Genomic DNA, 19,573 nt, shown 5'->3' with positions numbered 1-19,573 from the left:
TCCTACATACACACAAGTAAACCCTGCAGGAGTTACAGGACTGAAACAGAGCTTGGTATTAAATACCATCTCTTTTGTAAATCAAACAATAAAACCAAGAGCTTCAATAAGAACTTTATGCCCAAATTTCTTTCTGAATTCTCAAAATTACTGTTTATTTTTAACCTATGTACTATTACCAACATATTTGAATCCAACCAAATAAACAGCAGAGACTGAAAAGCAACCTCATAACTCAAAGCTAATACAGTGAACTTTTAACTTTCTAATTTCTCAAAGAAATAACTGCTGCTTCAGAAAACAAGCCAATCCGTTTAAGTCATAAAGAATAATCTAGTTTCGCATATGAAAAGTAGGGGTGGCAAGACAAATTTCTACAGCTGATGACTAAAATCTTACAATACAGAAAGCTTCCCATGCATGCATTTTCAGTACATAAACCAGAACCAGACTTAGCTCCAACTAGAAGTCTACCTACCCCAACAACCTATCTAAACCACACTGTAACAGAAGCAGCCCTACGAGTCAGGTATACAGCACACTTTTGCCAGCATCTAGAAATTCACAGCCCAAGAACTTTGAGCCAGAAGTGGATCTTTTGAACATAATAGCTCTCAATGGATTTTTTCTCCATTAATTTGTCCAGTCCCTTTTCTAATTCAAATAAAGCAAGGACCTTCTGACACAGAGTTCACAGCTTAAGTTAACCCTACAGTATCACCTTTTGTCAGCTTTAAAGATGCCAGGTGAAAGCTTTCTTCAGGTCTTTTAATACAGATCTTACATTAGAAGATACAGCAAACAGCACTACTGTTTCCTATTCACCTTGAATGAGCCACTCATGACTGTATGCTATGTATATATCATACTTCCCCTCAATCATCACCTTCCAGATAAAAGTGTACATAGAATAATCCCTTCCACAGAAGCTATTACAGACCTTTGATCATGTTTGTCTCCTTTATATTCCTTGCAGTTCTGCTATTGAAATAGGACACCTGAAATCCACATATGGCACAATATTTTTTCTACTTACCACAGTAATACTCCCTCCTGCAACCTATAGAATTCAATTTGCTTTTCTGACCAGGACTAAGGATTAAGCAGATGTTTTTATTAGACTATGTTCTTGTCTAACCACGGTATCTCATTCCTGAGTGATAATGACAGCACACCTTGCATTGCTGGGTATGAGGAGCTGGGACTGCAGACACATCGTGCAATACTTCAGAGCATGTACAGGTTTCAGGGTTGCTTTGAAAAGAAGTGCAAATTAAACTGAAAGTGAATAGTAGTAGGTGTCAAAAAAGCTTGAGGAGATTTTAATTACACGAATACTCACAAGAACTTGAAGGTTATGTACAAAACTGCTACCAAAAAAGGTTCAATTCAAACATGGTGAAATAATGCCAATGCTAAGCAGTTTTATGACTACGAAGAAAAAAACCAATCCAAAACTGCTGAAGAGGGGAAAAAACACTTGATCCACAAACTCTGCACTGTGAACTTTGTAAGATTTTAAAACACTGCATTTGCAAAAAAAACTGAGAGGGGAGAGAACATGAGCATCAGTTGTGTGCCTATGCAAGTCTTGGGGCAGTCCATGGTGGTGGTAAGCCCTGCTCTCTCGCTCCTGCTGATGACATCCATCTTCAAGGAACATAAGCTCAATACCCTTCTGCCTTAAGTTCCCAAGACTGACAGACTGATCTGATGGCTGAAATGAAACCCCTGATTCAATGTTCAGTGACCACAGAAAAAGGTGATGAACTCCTCTCATTCTGACTGCTCTGGGAGAGCACTCACAGAATTATTCCCGACTCCTGAAACAGGCTGAACAGAAGAACACACTAAAACCAAGTACTGGAGACTATTGTTTAAAGTTATGTATCAATATAAAATGTCAAAAGAGATATGATTTCCCTTTCACTGAAAAAATTCATAGTCTTTTAAACTATGCATAGATTCGAGGCATCCTTACTTAGTGTAAGAAAACAAGTTTATATGGGATGTCCTAACTTTAGGGGAAAACACTGAAAACAACGCCAAGCTTAACTTACAACAGAGTACTTATTAGTCAGCCCTTAAATTTGACTTTTACATATAATTCTTCTCCTAAACACTATATTGAAAAAAATCTTCATTCTAAGTACATCTTTCAAATATTCTACAAATCTTAACTGTTCAAAGATCATAGAGTTAAAAAGAAAGGTCTTAGTTAATGTCTAAGTACACTTTAACACCTAAGCATCAACTTTATCTGTCAGGTGCAAAGCTGAAGTTAGCGTGCTCCCTTGTATGTCAGAGCTGCAGTGTTTCTAAGTAAAAATACAATCATTAGGAAAGTATTACCTCTTTTGCCCTAAATTCTCCACAGCAATATTAAAATTACCCAATCCCAAAAGTCCCATATATACTACTTGTATTAAAACATTTGTTCAAAACCCACAAGACTCATATTGAATGTATGCTGCATAATGTCCCAGAGTCTTGCCATATGAAACAAGTTGGCAGAAACCCTCTGACTTCATATACATTTCCATCCAACCCTGACCTACAGTCCTCCTGGGACTTGGTTTATAAAAGAACACCCCCTACGCAGTGTAAAATAGCTCAGATAAGGGAGAAATGGGAGTGGAGCCAAGCCAGATGAATAAGCATTGCCACTCCAGTCCATCCACCTTGATTACTTAAATATCAAAGCATACAAGGAATTAGGAAGCAGGAAACAGATGAAGAGCTCAGAAACCCAAACATACATGGGAGACTACTGACTTGGATCCTAATCTAGAAGAGTTAACTAACTCTTATCTAGCTACAGGTAGGACACAATGAATGGTGCCTACCATGCTAGGAGAGAATCTGTAGAGTAGGTTGTGCTTAGTTACTGGTTTTTAGGTAGATGGGCTGGATTGGGCCAATCAAATCCCAGGATGACATATGGTTGAAGGCACCTTTGGGGCTCTGAAGTCTAACCCCCCTGCTCAAAGCAGTCCTGTCAAAGCAGCCTGACTTGGGGCTGCATCCAGCAGTTTTAAGATTTTCCAAGGATGGAGCTGCTACAACCTCTCTGGGCCCTTGTTCCAGTGTTTCATCACACTCCCCACAGCACAAAGTTTATTCCTATGTCAAGTTGGAAGATGTTCTTCTATTGTGCATTGCTGGGACAAGACAAGCTTCATTATCTCTTTACTGTCTCATGAGGCAGCTACAGACAGGAATAAGATTCCCTCAAGAATTCTTTGCAAAGGCCATATGAAACCTGTTATCTTGACCTTTCTGTGCCTGCCGTGTGCTCCAGGTCCCCCAGTCATGACCCAGTGTATTCAGTGGGCTTCTCCAAGACACCAAAGGGTCAGGATAAGAACTATTACCATCTTTTACAGTGCATTTCAAATTCTTCTCTGAACACAGTATATGAACAAACAATGGATTCCTAAACAGCTTAGCCTTCCAAGGGAAACTGTTAAAAGTCATCCAGACTAAGCTCTATTACAGCCTTGTAATTGGAGGGGATTAATGGAAGCACCAACTGCCAGGGTCCAGCAACGTCCAAAGGACAACAGTAGAAAACCTAGGAGATTTTGAGCAATAGCCAAGGGCCAGCACACAGTAATCATCAGATGCTTATGTTATTTGTTAACTGTTTTGAAAAGAGTTCGAACTGCATCATCACCACGCACCTCTGAAACACTGAGCTGTTTGTCTCAATCTACAGAAGAAGCAAAAAGACCGGAGGCATCAGTTGAGCTCTAAGTCACTTTGAAGAAACACTGTGAAATGCTCTTGGGACAGTCAAAGCAATGAAGTGATAAATCAGAGATCTGCCCATGCAAGGCACAACAGTGACTGCTACTTTGCAATAACTTTTTCTTTGAAGTGCACAGCAAAACCATTTTCTTCCAAAAGACAGCTTGTAAGACATTATACATGGTACACACAACCACCATCCACTTTGGACTAGTTTAAAAATATGTTCTAAAAAACCCCAAACCAACCAACCAACAAAAAAAAACAGTATGAATTTACAATGAAACATGAACAGTGAGATCAAAGAGATGGAAAATGTCACAACATCAGAAAACTCAAAGACATGTTCTAGTACCAGCAGCCATCATGGTCACTATTTCTGCAATGCACAGATCTAGGCACTTCACCATTGCTTGTGCTTTTCTTTTCCAGTTTGCTATACCTAGCTTTAAAACCTTATTAAAGTCTTTTAGACTCATGTTTATTACCTGTAACATTTTCAGCTTCTGGGACAGGATAAAAAACCCCAAGCAACTACCACGAAACACATAAGAATGTTTGTTCATACATGAGTTCTCTTATATTCCTTAGCACTGAATATAAAACTTTAAGAAAAGTTATGTAGCACACACTCTAAAAGCAGTAAGAAGCAATTCCTTTAAGATGCAAATAGCTGAATTTCCTTCCCATAAAGAACATAATGCTGTCACAAATGTTGTGGGCTCAATTTTTCTCTCCGAAGTGGAGCTTCAGGTGATTTTGTAAACAATTTTATTCCCTCCCCTAACAGGAGCATTGGTTCAAAATCATTTTCCAGACAGGAAAATCAGTGACAGAAAGACATGCTTTAGTAATATTTTCTCCCTTTTAAAAGGCATTTTATCATGCAGAATATCTAGTTATAATATTAAAATGATTTAAAGGGTGGCTCTGCTTCCCTTTACATATTTTTCTTTTCTCATCAGCAGTTCTACTGGTGATAGATCCACACAGACATACAGTCATAAAATAGGCTGTTCACATCTACTTAGAATTTGTATAGTGCTTCTCATAAAATCTGAATACCTTCTAAATCCTAATGAATTTATCATCCCTATATTCCTGTGATCACAGAATCATAGAACAGTTTGGGTTGGAAAGGACCTTAAGATCATTCAGTCCCAAGCCCCTGCCATGGGCAGGGACACCTCACACTAGACCACGTCACCCAAGGCTCCATCCAATGATGTACATTTATATATATACATATATATATATATATGCATACATGTATACAATGATGTACATTATAGCTTAGACATTATCTTAAGGAGCATTTATTAAAAATTATGTATGAGTAAGGTCCAGCTGGGACCTTAAAATGTTCTAGTTTCACAATGATGAACACCAGTTTCTGATAGTTTTGTAAGAATAAAGGTGTTCACTGGACACCCAAAGGACACTAAGCACATCTGAAAGAGAAGGCTTTGAAACAAGCGAAACATCTGAAACAAGTTGCCCAGGGTCAAAAAAGACATATGGGTCACCAGCAGGATCTGGAAGAGGCTCTTCATTCTCTCAGTACTCTGCCAACAAGCCCATTTTTTAATTCCATGAATCATGTACTTCTGATAAATGAAAAAAACCTGAAAACTTGTGCTCAAATTCTGTCATTTGTAAGAAAACCACACTTAACTACCACCATTATGACCTCTCAATATTAGAAAGTTGTATTAAAACCGGTCAAAACTATTTGACTCAAACCTCTACAAGAACAACTGAAAATCGACTACTCATACGATTTAAACAACATAAAACCCCAACAACAACAATTATCTCAGGGTTCTGGAGGGAAAGTAAATCATTCCAGCTCTGTTTAAAGCTAGCAGCAGTTAAATGCAACTTCCTAAAAAGTTTCAAACTTGTACATGCAAAGTTTTAGTTATACAATATTTCCTTCATTATCCCAAGCTCATGATATTCATAAAGAAAATACAAAAGAAGTGGCACGCTTCACCTTACAAGCATATGTCATCCCTCCAAATGAGCAGCCTGTGCTTGCCACATGGCCCCTAAATTGCCAGTATATGTCCCCAACACTCCAACACTCCAGTTTCAGACCTTTCCATGAGATTTCTTCAAAATACCTGTGTATTTTGCAAGTATGGGAGGACATCCATACATTAACCGTGAAGATATGCTCTGCTTTGAACTTGCTAGGGGACCCAAAACAGGATGGCTGCAGCACCTAACTGCCCAAGTATATAAGCTTCCTAGAAGACTTTGGACTAAGCCCTCTGTTTCTGCATCCACATTACTGACATGAGCTAAGCCACTAGCTCACTAGGTGGAGACATCTTCCTGAACCGCTGCCAAAACTGCAGCACAGACAAGCTTTAAGCTTTGTGATTATAGCAAACATGCTGAAAGTGTAGTGTAAGTGAGAATGGCATTGAAAAAGTCAGCTCTTTCCCCTGTTGTTTGTAGCAAAATGTCTATATAAAGGAAACGTTTGTTGACCTTTTCACTGGGGACAAGAGGCTGGAAATCAGCCCCTCGGAAAGGGATCTGGAATTTGGGTTCATGGCAAATTGAATGTGAACCAACAGCATGCCCTGGCAGCAAAAAGGACTAGCTGTGTCCTGGGGTGCATCCAGAACAGCACAGCTAGCTGGTCGAGAGAGGTGACTGTCCGTCTCTACACTGCCCCACCTTGAGTACTTGTGTGCGGTTTTGGGTGTCTCAATATAAGGACATCAAACACTTTTACACTAGTTTCTCTCTTAACCCATCTTTGGGTTTTAAATCTCTTTCAAAACAAGCAATTATTTTGCTTTATAAACCACTCGTTAAAATAGGATTTGGGCATTTTCACTTTCAGACATCTCAAAGATTACATTCCTAATCTCTCACAGCAATTTTACATGCACTGCCACAGCATAACTCTGGTTATTAAACTAGCAGATTTTAGGAAAAATGCATACTTCACAAATAGAAAAAAAACCCAGAGATATTCGTTATGGATAAATCATAGAATCATAGAATAGTTAGGGTTGGAAAGGACCTCAAGATCATCTAGTTCCACCCCCCCTGCCATGGACAGGGACACCTCACACTAAACCACCCCACACAAGGCTTCATCCAACCTAGCCTGGAACACTGCCAGGGATGGAGCACTCACAACCTCCCTGGGCAACCCATTCCAGTGCCTCACCACCCTAACAGGAAAGAATTTCCTCCTTAGATCCAATCTAAACTTCCCCTGTTTCAGTCTTAACCCATTACCCCTTGTCCTGTCACTACAGTCCCTGACGAAGAGTCCCTCCCCAGCATCCCTATAGGCCCCCTTCAGGTACTGGAAGGCTGCTATGAGGTCCCCACACAGCCTTCCACGGAGCCCCAACTTCCTCAGCCTGTCTTCATACGGGAGGTGCTCCAGTCCCCTGATCACCCTCGTGGCCTCCTCTGGACTTGTTCCAGCAGTTCCATGTCCTTTTTATGTTGAGGACACCAGAACTGCACACAATGCTCCAGGTGAGGTCTCACAAGAGCAGAGCAGAGGGGCAGGATCACCTCCTTCGACCTGCTGGTCACGCTCCTTTTGATGCAGCCCAGGATACGGTTGGCTTTCTGGGCTGCGAGCGCACACTGCCGGCTCATGTTCATTTTCTCATCGACCAGCACCCCCTAACTAATGCCCTCTTGTAGAAGCCACAAAGGTCATTAATTATTTTTTTTCTTTTTCAGGATTTTATCTGATTCAGAAAAGCAAAAAGCATGTATCTTATAAAGAAACCTTTTATACAGGTAGATTCGCTGGTGAGAACAGCATAAATGGCTGCTTACTCCAGATTCTTTTGTATGGATGCACTGTTCGTTTTCACTTTATCAACATCCTATTACTTTATCAGCACACCTAACAAAACTAGTTTGACATGATTCGGGAAGTGTCACACATATCTATTCTAATATATATGTATAAAAATTATTCTTACCAATATGACTTGGAAAAGAACTGGAAAAAGTTGGACTTCTTCCACAAGTCTGAAAAAAAAACATATTTAAGATTTATTTAAAAGCAGAGGAAGTGAAATCTTATTTAACACACTAAACTCACAAAAGCAGCAGAGTAGTAGAATAGCTGCTGCCAAAATCCATGACCCAGAACCTCAGGCTCTGACTAGCTCTCAACAAAAATGAGCTCCACTTCAGCTATAAAATAGAAACAGCAATGTTCTACTGCTTTGGAAATTACTTCTAGGTCTGCTTCAGTGATGCGATTCAAGTGAGTGGAACATTAATTAAATGTTTTTAAATGGCAGAAATGAATAAAAATTCAGAACTATAACAGTATACACACCATGAAACTGCATCATTAAGAATTTGAATTAATAGACTCAGTGCACATCATGAAATTATAAATATGTTGTGTTTTTTAAAGCATGCTACATTAACATCATGGGTTTACCATATTAATATATGATACATTTGTCAGGCAACTCTCAACAATACTGAGGAGTTGATACCCAAAAGAATTTAGCTATATAAAAGAATTTAGCTATATTCTCTTGAATTTCAAAATCAGACATAAACCAGCATATATATATATATATACTTATAAGAAAGAACATTCTCAAAAACCAATAATACTTTACATTCAGTCTTTTCTATTTTTAGCATCCAAAACACTTTGTATTTATTAGTAAATCAGGTGTCTTACAAAAACTGTGACTTATACAATTCTATTCTCTAGGCTGAGGAAGTTGGGGCTGTTCAGCCTGGAGAAGAGAAGCTGCGTGGAGACCTCAGAGCAGCCTTCCAGTACCTGAAGGGGGCCTATAGGGATGCTGGGGAGGGACTCTTCGTCAGGGACTGTAGTGACAGGACAAGGGGTAACAGGTTAAAACTGAAACAGGGGAAGGTTAGATTAGATATAAGGAGGAAATTCTTTCCTGTTAGGGTGGTGAGGCACTGGAATGGGTTGCCCAGGGAGGTTTTGAGTGCTCCATCCCTGGCAGTGCTCAAGGCCAGGCTGGATGAAGCCTTGGGTGGGATGGTTTAGTGTGAGGTGTCCCTGCCCATGGCAGGGGGGTTGGAACTGGATGATCTTGAGGTCCTTTCCAACCCTAACTATTCTATGATTCTATGATGTTCTTTCCTGTGCTATGCTAATTTAAAGAATGATTGTCCCTTTGCCCATTCATCAAACACCACGAAACACCAAATTGTGTGTTTTGAAAACTTTGTTGTGTCTTTCTAACATTAATGAAGTGCTTCATAAACAACAGGCAGGTTTAACCTTGTGGTACGTCTATAAGATACTGGTATAAAGTTTTCATGAAGAACAAAGAGTTTATGTAAGGAAAGGAACTCATTATTTCTAAGTGAGGAAGCTTGAATTTAAGGACAACTTCTGTTCTTATCAAGTTGATAGAAAAAATACCCATATGCAATGGAAATCCGAACAAGTTCCTTATATAGGCCAGGAGAACCCGAAAGCTGTTCCCCTCTGTTCTGTCTAACAACCCCTAAACATACAGTTATGGCACCTGGGACACAGCCAGATCATTAAGAAGAGTCCCCAGGATTGCAGATAGGAAGTTACTATATCTGAGGTTCATTTTCCAGGGCCAAATCTAATAGTTAAAAGCTTAGAGCATGCTTGTAAAACAGAATTTTGCTGATGGGGTATAGCAATACTGAATGTAAAAAAAGGCCATTTAAACACCAGACTCCCCAAAAGAGCAACTGCTGTAACAGCAATCATATTGACAAAATGACGTTTTGCCAGCAGAAACCTCGTGTGCTTAGGGCATATTGGAATTACTTACCCCAGCAAAAGCTGCTTACTTTGCTAGGTAAGCAGCATTTAAGCTGAGAACACATTGGCAGTAAATACAATCAAATAGCGAGAATAGCTAAGCAATCCTAGGAAAGACCTAGAAAAATGCTTTTTGTGGTAAAGAGTAAATTATGAAACAACAGGTTTCAAAAACTGTTAACAGTTACAAAGTCAGCCGTACTTTCTGCTGTGATAGGCAAAGACTATAAAGGAGAGCCAACACGGCTGTTCTTAAAGGTCACCTGCAAACCTTTATGATTGAAACAAGAAATAGCTGGAGCCTTGAAAGAAAATTATACTTGTAACTTAGCTAAAGCATAAAGCCATATCAAGCAATGTATTAAGACAAAGCCTCAGTCTCCTGACTATGCTATGGAATAACTATTAATGCTGAAAGTTATGTGTAAAATATCTTTCTGAACCCACTTAAATGGACATTACTCATCAATAGCTAGGAAACACCACGTCATCTTATATGGCTTTGAAAAGCCAAGTCACAGGGGGCTGAGAAAAAAGTATTGCCACTCACTTGCCTTCTTCCTGTAGTCTTGCTACAGTCTCTGGGCATCTACTGCTGAACACAAGACAATGGACTGGATGTTGGTTTAGATCTGCTTCACGGTGAACAGAGGATTCGTGGCAGAACTGAACTCACTCAAGTTTGAACTCCAATTATAGCACCCTATCCAGCGGACCCTTCCTCATCATCTCCTTGGGTTTTATTTGCTATTTATATTCTTAATGGCAAAAACTCACTACTGAAAATAGAAATAACCACAAATGAATAGTATCTTCTTCTGTTTAATGCTTTACATTACAGGAGTAAATGTGACCCTTAAAATGTGACATTTTCAATAGCTGACTTAACAGTAACATCAAATAGTAGCCTCACATTTTTAAAACTTAGACATTCAGCAATTGATGAGCAACATGAAAGAGGGAATAAAATTACAGGTTTAAGGTTAATAGCCAATTTCTTTACTAAAGGGAACTTTAGCAAATCTAAGACTGAGGAGTTGTGTTTTATATTAAAAACAATGATTAGTATTACAGGCAGTGCATGACTAGACTATGAGAGCTCTCTTACAATAATGAACCCTGGCCACTGCCTTTGATATGAATTACAATGATGTGCAACTTGACAACAGTGTTATTAGCTGACACACAACATTTCAAGAGTCTGCTCCTGGGGAAGTCTTCCTGCCCAATGTTATTCAATGAAGCAGCATACATGTAAATATTATACCAAGTAAGAGGAATAGCAAAGATCATATGAATTATTTGGTGGGTTATATTTGGTATTTAACCTCTCTAAACAAGAAAATCAGGATTTTTTTAACTCTATTTTCATAGATGTGAAACTAGTGTAATCAGAATCAGGTTCAAAATCTACATAAATATTCCCCACAGTTCTAATAAAACCCTATCATCCCCTAACAATCTCTATTTATGCTGTGATTTTCTCCCTATGCTGTACACAGCTAACATGTAATTCTACCGTTCAGTTCAGCTTACCTCTTACCAGAAGTACTCCATAGCATTTTATTCATATTCATTGCGGAAAACAAGAAAACACATAAAACCAGGAAGTAATTTAGAAGAAATAGATCTAATTTTTAAAGTGAGCACTTCAACCTAAAACTAGGAAGTTAAAACTAATAGGAAGAACAAAGTGTTTTTAAAGTAATTAATATAAGCCCACATTAATGAATTCAGCAGGGAAAAAATAGCACTGAAGTGCTAGCCCTTTAGTATAAAGGTAAAGAAACTACAGCGGGTTCAAAGATGATCCATGCAAATGCTAACCAGTGGTGTGAACCGAATCACAGCTCTACCAACACAAACCAATTAAAAGCACCACACTGAACTCCAAACAGGTTGTTTGTTATACTGATTAGTTTTTGACATTAAGGGCATGGATATTAGATAGACTATTTCAGAGCATACTGAAAATGCTAATGTAGAACATCATGATGTATGAAAAGAGGATCAATTCATTACTAACGTCAACTCTAAAATGCGCCTTTAATGATCTTGAATAGATAACTCATGGGTGCGAACAGTGGTGTAAATTAAGTCTGGAAATTGGACTATTCTTGGGTGATTTTCAAAGACATTGTGATAAAAAGTTATTTTAATTAGTCAAGACAATCTGCTGCAGTGTACAAGGTTAATCCATCCATCATCTTCACATGTATCTATGGCATTAGAAGCAGCAGATTGTTTTGTTGCTCTTCAGCACCTTCCTGTTCTGTTTTCTGCCACCTTTTCCCCTTCCCTAGGGCAGTGCCTAACGTCTGTCTAGGAAATACACAGTAAGGACAGGAGGGGGGAAGGTTCCTTAATTTGCTCCCCTGTCCTTCAAGCCACCATAATCCAAAGAGGGTCACACTATTCATTTCTAGATTACTTTTTTATCTCCCTCAGGAAATTACTTTAATAACAGAACGCTGGAATATGTCCCATTCTCGTGATGATTTTGATGCAGTATCTGACACTCCCCTCACCTCCACTCTATTTTCTTTACTTCCTCCCTTTCATGCAACCAAAAATGCCTGGTTTAGCAACCCGTAAAAAACAGACTCCACAGTTTTGAGTGCTTAGCTTTCAGATATATTAATGCCATCAAATGTTATAAGTTTCTGACTAAAGGCAAGTAGCTGCATTAAAGAGCATACAGCTAAATATATAGCTACATTTCATAACCTTATCTATAAGACCAATAGCCAAGGTAAGAATCATAAGTTTCCTACAGTAGCAGAGCATAAAATACCTTATAATAATCAAAACATTTGAGAAGAGCTAATCAATTTACCATGTTAATGGAAACTGAGAAATTCACATCAACTCCTCCTTACTACTAGAAAAATCCAGCAATGTGATCATTACAGACCACAAGAACACAGTGTAGAAAACTCAAAGCAAACGGAAAACCAAACCTTTACAAATTATGTCTTTCTCTCCAGGCATATAAACTATACATTAATTTGATAAACTCACAAACAACAAGGTATCTTATGATACTGCTCATTTAGAATACAGACTTTATGTAGTCACATCAGATCTCACCCTGCTGCAGATATTTGCTCCCATTGTGAGAAGTTCAGTTCCTCCCCATTTTTACACAAGCACAATCCAACAAGAGGAATTAAAATAGGGGAAAAAGATTAATGCAAATTTCCAGCAGTCCAGAGACAGTCATTAATGAAGCTACACGTTTCCTTAATATCAGTGATTTCCCTTAAAAATCTTCAGTCTCAAACTAGCTAAGGATGAACTCCGCTATTAATTCACACACTGGTCCTAATGTTCACAATTTTTCTTGTTATGGATCATTTAAAATTATTGAAGAAAACAAGGCAGTATGTATTTAGGAGAGTCACAACAGAGTATTATTAACACTCTTGAAGTTAGACCATTAGAGCTTGGAGCCAAGTATAAAATAGGCAACTGATTGATTCATTGTGAGGTGTCCCTGCCCATGGCACAGGGGGTTGGAACTGGATGATCTTAAGGTCCTTTCCAACCCAGACTGTTCCATGATTCTATGATGGACAAAACTCTGTTCAAAGCTCATCCTTCCAATATCTGCTATTTTCTTAGTAAACAAACTCTAAATGAAGTTTTATCAGCAATATTTGGATGGTATAAAAACAGGTATATAAGGGAAACAACTGACTCATACATATTCTAAACCATTAAGGTGAAAACAAGAAAACACTCATCCTTCTCTAAAGCTGGATTTTCTTCCCCTGGATGCTCATATGATCAGATGTCCAAATATTTCATGTTCTCACAGAAACACGAAACACATTAAAGTTCTTTTTACAGCTACCATTTTACACATGCTGGAGCTTACGTTTGTGAGTGATGTAATTTGCAGCACATTAAGGGGATATCACTAGACTATTCCACTGCTAAATTGAAAAGTAATAGAGTGGAAGAGTTCCCATAATACAGAATGTTAAAACCAATCCCATCCGTGCAGCAGTGGCAAAAATTACAAGCTATTTCTTTGTGTTCTTGAAAAATATTAAGGGATTCAAAATGCCTGTTGCACATTTGCAGTATTTTATGATAACCTTGTAGGACATTAGAAATACCATATTTGAGTATCTGTGCCTCCACTACATAGAAAAAAACTACCTGACATAGAAAACAGAAGTGTCAGGGGAAAAAAAGGTAAAAAGAAGATCGAATGCTTTCCCACTGATATCACAAGTTAGCTGACTGACAGTATCAGCTATGAAGAAATGAAACAAAAGATCGGAGTGCATCTGTGTCCTTTCTAGTGCTAAAATAAGAACTGCTCAAATGTTGATGCCTCTATTGGGAAACACACAGGAAAAGGCTGAGGGGATGGGAAGAAGAAAGATAAGTGGGAGATACAAGAAAAATGGTGGGATTAAAGAAACGAGAAAGCAAGGAAGAGGAGAACGCCTTAGGTTAACATGTCTGAGGAACAAGCTATCACATGGAACAAACTAAACAAAACACAGGAGCCCTCCTCCTCCCCAAAATTCCACCTTAATCATTTTAATAACAGCTATTTTTGAAAGATGTGGAAACAATAAGGTAAATACTAATTTAACATTTGAGTATTTTACAGCCTTTTTGCTACCACTATTTTTATTTGATTAAAGTAAGTCCCAGGAGAAAGCATCCATCCAGGCATCGCGGATGAAATGCAAGCTTGGCGGAGGTACAGAGACTCAGTGACAGAAGTCAGAAGTATATGTGTCCTATAACAAATACTCTGCAAGGATTTTATAAATGTCCTAAGTGCTAGTCAAAGAAATATGACAGTGAGATCTAAGTTACTGTTCCTTAAAAGGGGCCCATAAAAAAGATGGGGAAAGACTTGTTAGCAGGGCCTATTGTGACAGGACAAAGGGTGGTGGCTTGAAACTAGAAAAGGGAGATTCAGGCTGGATGTGAGGAAGAAATTCTGTATAATGAAGGTGGTAAAACCCTGGCACAGGCTGCCCAGAGAGGCGGTGGATGAACCATCCCTGGAGACACCCCAGGCCAGGCTGGATGTGGCTCTGGGCAACCTGATCTGGTTGAAGATGTCCCTGCTCACTGCAGGGGGTTGGACTGGATGAGCTTTGTAGGTCCCTTCCAACCCAAGCTGTTCTATGAGTCAATGATTGTTAATTCCTAATGGGAAATAAACTAACTGAAACAAAAAGAAGCCAGAACAACAGAGAATGTGTAGTTGTATCACCTCACAGAAGCAGGTCTGTGTTCAGTCAGGGTCACCAAGAGTTTCAGAGCATACATTGGTACTGGGTCCGGAGCCATCAGAATGTGCTCATACCTGAAAGGGACAGGGGAAAAGAGGTAGCGACAGTGAATAAAAGTCAAGAGATGCATGTTAAAAAGCTGATATTAAAAAAACATAATTTCCCATTTCTAAACTTTATAACCACCACAGTGGAATTACAACACTCTTTGGAACTGTACAAAGCAATAAAGGTACGGTATTTGAAAACCAGCATCAGATTCTCCTTAAAAGCAGCATTAACAAAAGAACTCATTTTTTTAGAGGTATCTACGATTATAAAATGTAATAATACATCATTATAATTAATAACTTACTATTAATACATTAACACTTAATTACTATAATTAATATTGATAATGTTAGTATAATTATCTATTTATAAAACATGTGTTTTTATCAATACAATTTATATTGAAACATTTACAAAACACACATTTTGTCCATATGCACATGATTTGTCTAAATTACATAATTTTTATGCATTTAAAAAATCTAATCTTAGAGAGGTAAGTAGAAACCGAGCCTCTAAATATTAGGCAGAAGATCTATTGAGTGCTCAGGAAGACCATCAATCAACTATGATTAAGCTTTATATTTTGTTTACATAGTGGTTTTTGTCAAAAGGAAATATTTTACTTGTACATCACTTGCACTGAGCTTTATGTTTTGTTTCAGATTTCAAAAAACACTGCTTTAACTACAGCATACTTCCATTCTCCAAGTAGTATGGAACAGAAAATACTTCAAAACAGTGTTTATTGAGAGCTACGGCAGTGATGATAAAACTACAAGTAAAACATCTATGAAACATTTCCAAACGTCACCTCATGGAAATCTTGGTAAGGGAAAACAGGCTGCTAAGACATAACCAGACCTTGCTGTGGCTGCTAACATTCCAGGAATGCCCACCCAGCAAACAGGGCTAGTTTTATTGTGTTTAATTCAAATTGTGTCTGGCTGGCAACAGGATACAATGATGGAAGTGAGAAAGATGTAAGCATAAAAAACCCTCACAAACTCTGCCATGCCAAAACACAGTCTTTGATTAAAACAGTGCTACTCAAAACACATGGAAGTAACAGAACTGGGAGCATGATTCTCTTCACTTGTGAAAGGAAAACCATGAAGAATTAACCAAGTACAAGTGAAGGATGGTTTGTGGGAAATGTGGTAGGTTATCACGTTTTGTGCTTCTGCTACGTTTTCTTTTTTGTGTTCTAATGGGGGAGAGGATGGAATCAAGTGAATAATTTTCTTCCCACCTTGTGAACCCCTAGTGCTGCTGGATCCCTTCATACCACCCGGGTGCACCTTGCATGTACCCTGTTGTGAGATAAGTCTTCACTGCAATGAAGATCCCCTCTCCCCCAACACCAAACCTCAGCACTCTGACTTACATAGGAAGGGAATCTAGAAGGAAATGTGATGTTTTCTGGCCACACATATGATCTAGACCAGCCTAAGACAAGAAGTGTGATGTAGCCTGTGGGAGCTCCTTCACAGAGGCTGACATTCTTACACAAGCACACAGCCTATGGGCAGTGTGTCATGGCAACTACACATTAGCTTGAATATGCTGCCACAGACTTGAAAACCACATTGGAGAAAAGACACAATTAAAGAATTAGAAGTGTTTTATGTCTTCAGTGATTAAATCTCTTTTACAAATAACAGATTTCAGCTCCTGAAAGAAAACTATTTCTCACTGGCAATTAAAAGGTCTCTTTCTTCATAAAAGAAGAAAACACTGCAATGCGTTAGTAGGCTCTGATCCTGGAAGCCCTACATGAGAGCAGTACATATTTCTACCAAACATCATGAGGCTATTGGCCTTTTTTTTTCCATAATCTATGACTAAATCTTTTGAGGCAACCAAAGATGCTATCAGGTGACTCGAGCGCCAAAAGTCATCTGCTCACGCATAAAATATGGATTTAGGTCTCCAAAATTGTAATCCCCAATAGTAATAATAAATGAATCAGCCATTCCAGCTCAAAAATGTGATACTTGCTTGTTTATGAACAATGTGAAACTATGCTTGTTTTACTATAAACACATCAATACCTTCCCTAAACAGGGTCCACTTTAAACAATTTTAAGCCTTCTATGTACTGCATTTTAAAGAGACTTCTTATTGTGCAGACTTAGCATCCTAATTCCTTAAGGTTTAGTAAGAACCAGTCTCACTTTATTTCCTTTTACTTGAAACTCTTTTCTCCTCTCCCCCAAAGATAATACCAGTAAAGCATATTTGTAAGGGAAAGTGCACTGATTCATCAAACCAAATCCCACCTGTGCAAACACAGATTACTAAAGTCAATGTCTTGGCGATAAATATCAACACATTGCCTGAATAAAGGCCATAAGGAGCTATGAATATATGAATCTCTTCTGAAGCGAAAATACTCTGTGCTTGAGATACCTTGTTAAATTAATGAGTTCCTTCAATGATTTCCCTGCCACTTCAAAACACAAACCAATTTAGCAACAGTAGTTTCAGAGAGCATCTTATAAGGGTTCTATAAACTCTCAGTACTACACTGCAAGGAGTTATTTTGCTAATCTTCTCTATAAGCAACCGTGACAAGAACTACAGACCTCGGGATATGGTTTCTCTTAAGCTCTTAAAAGAGACTGAACATTTTATCTACAAACTGTATCAAGTATCCTGGACTTCCTACTTGCAGAACTGGCTTGGCAGTCTACTATGAGCAAGCTACACAACCTTTCAAATGAAATATAACTTCATTTACACAATCCTTTCCTTTTGCAGTTTCTGACTCAAATATCAATTTATATATAATTTAGGATATTACAAATTAAAAAGAGCTGATAGTTCAATGTCTGATAAAAAATCAGGATATGTAACAAAGCATTTGCCTTCTACTCTTTTTATAGCTGAAAGTTTCATTTTAGTTGTGAAATGCTCAGAAAACCGAAATTTAACACCACCACATGATAATAACACCTCCATTTCATCAAAATTCTCTGAAGAAGTTAACTTTCTGATTTACAAACGCACAAATATTTCATGGAAGCACCATTTTATTAATGATGCTAAAGATGAGGAAAAAAAAAGTAACCACTGCATTCCTGCATTTATCTCAAAATTAAGACTATATTTCACACATAGTGACCAAAACTCTATTTCCTGGCTAAGTTTTACATTTGAACAAATTAACTTGTGGGAGATATTTATAGGAATGAATTACAGAGACAAATCATAATCACTATAACCTTTGTTAGAACATTACATGCTAAACCCAGATGTCCCTCTCTTCCATACTCAATAGCTTTCAGTAACAGAATCAAAAGGGGTTGAAACACCTACTTCTCCACACAGACTGCCCATAAACAAGCAGCCATTGCCTCTCACCTTTTGACTGTCCTCCAGCCAAGTCACACTCTGTCCCATCCTTTGTCCAGCAACAGAAAAACTAAACATCAGCAAACACCTCTTCAACCTCTAAACACAAGCTAGTTGCCTCTTCACTTTCTATCTCAGAGTTTTCAAGTAATTCTTACTTCATGGAATAGAGCTTTACATTATCTTTATAAGCAGGTTACACTGAATCTAATACCTCCCTTCTCTTTAGATTTAGGCCAAATCTCTTTGCATTCTTCTTTTGAGAACAATAGAGAGCGTATGTGGATTCATTCCTACCTCCCATCAATATTTTCTTGCCCATACCTACAACATTGACAAACAAAACTTACCTTTCTGTTCTTTTTATAGACCAAAGCATCTGCTTGGTCTTTCCTTAGTTTCTTTTAAAGCCTTCTTCAAACTTAATTTTGATGTTTTCAAATCAAAACTGAATTTTAAGGGTTTTTTTCCCCAGAAAACCCTCCTCTGGCTTTTTGTTCCCTCTGTGCCTTCTTGCATTAATTATCTACTCTCCACAGGTGAATGTATTTAGTAGGGGCTAGCTCGACCCACAGGTTCAATTAATGTATTAAACATGCAGACACTACTTAACACTTTCTGAACCACTAGAAGATTTACATACTGGTTTACTCTCCTCCTAAGATAGAGTAAAAATGTTTATACTAAGTTCCAATATATTGCAAATATCATAAACTTTAGTATTTTCTTGAGATAATTTTAAATGGTTTTCCAAATACAAGCATCACCATCTCTACTGATGAGATAAAGAAACTGAATCTGAAAATATTTAAAACCTGGAATCAAGATTCTGAGCTGCTTCAAGACCCTTTTTCATACATCCGTAATGCAATGCATGCAAAGATAGCACAGGTGAAGTCCCTAAAAAGGATCATATTTAGTTTCAGATCGAAAAGCCCTCCCACTCAATTGAGCTAATTATACTGGAGACGGGAGTGTACTGCCTTTTCTCCTTCTAGTTTGTAATCACCATGACCCCCACACCCACCAGTTCAATGAGAAACACCTTACTAGATGGGCATGACTACAAAGGGCAAGTTTCAGAGCAAAGACAGAATTTGGTCTTGCTTGACTCCAGGTCTCTCTCCTTATCTGAAGAAAAATTATCTGACAGCTTTTAATATACTCTATTTTTTAAAATAATATTCCCACTTTCCATTTTAATTCATATTGATAAACCCCCTATTACCCAGAGGGGAAAAAAATTATGTGAAGAAAGATGTGAAAATATGCTTCTCTATAGAGCTCTAATATTTCCTACCCATTTTCTCTCACACAGCAAGGATCACATATCCTGCATGGACAGAAC

General features: G+C 38.1%; 1 protein-coding gene across 4 annotated transcripts in view; it reads right to left on the bottom strand.

Moving 5' to 3' along the window:
* ULK4 (unc-51 like kinase 4) overlaps positions 1-19,573 on the bottom strand; it is a 191,974-nt gene that overhangs the window by 99,372 nt on the left and 73,029 nt on the right. For all 4 annotated transcript variants that reach the window (XM_065665495.1, XM_065665494.1, XM_065665497.1 and 1 more), the window contains 2 exons: positions 14,799-14,891; positions 7,725-7,773 (listed from right to left, as the gene is read on the bottom strand). In XM_065665495.1, the coding sequence (XP_065521567.1) occupies positions 7,725-7,773; positions 14,799-14,891 (142 nt within the window). The remainder of the gene's footprint in view (positions 1-7,724; positions 7,774-14,798; positions 14,892-19,573) is intronic.

This window comes from Lathamus discolor, chromosome 2 (genome assembly GCF_037157495.1).
Source record: "Lathamus discolor isolate bLatDis1 chromosome 2, bLatDis1.hap1, whole genome shotgun sequence".
NCBI lineage: Eukaryota > Metazoa > Chordata > Aves > Psittaciformes > Psittacidae > Lathamus > Lathamus discolor.
Note: the sequence above shows the minus strand (reverse complement) of the source record. Positions and strands in the feature narration are given on the sequence as shown.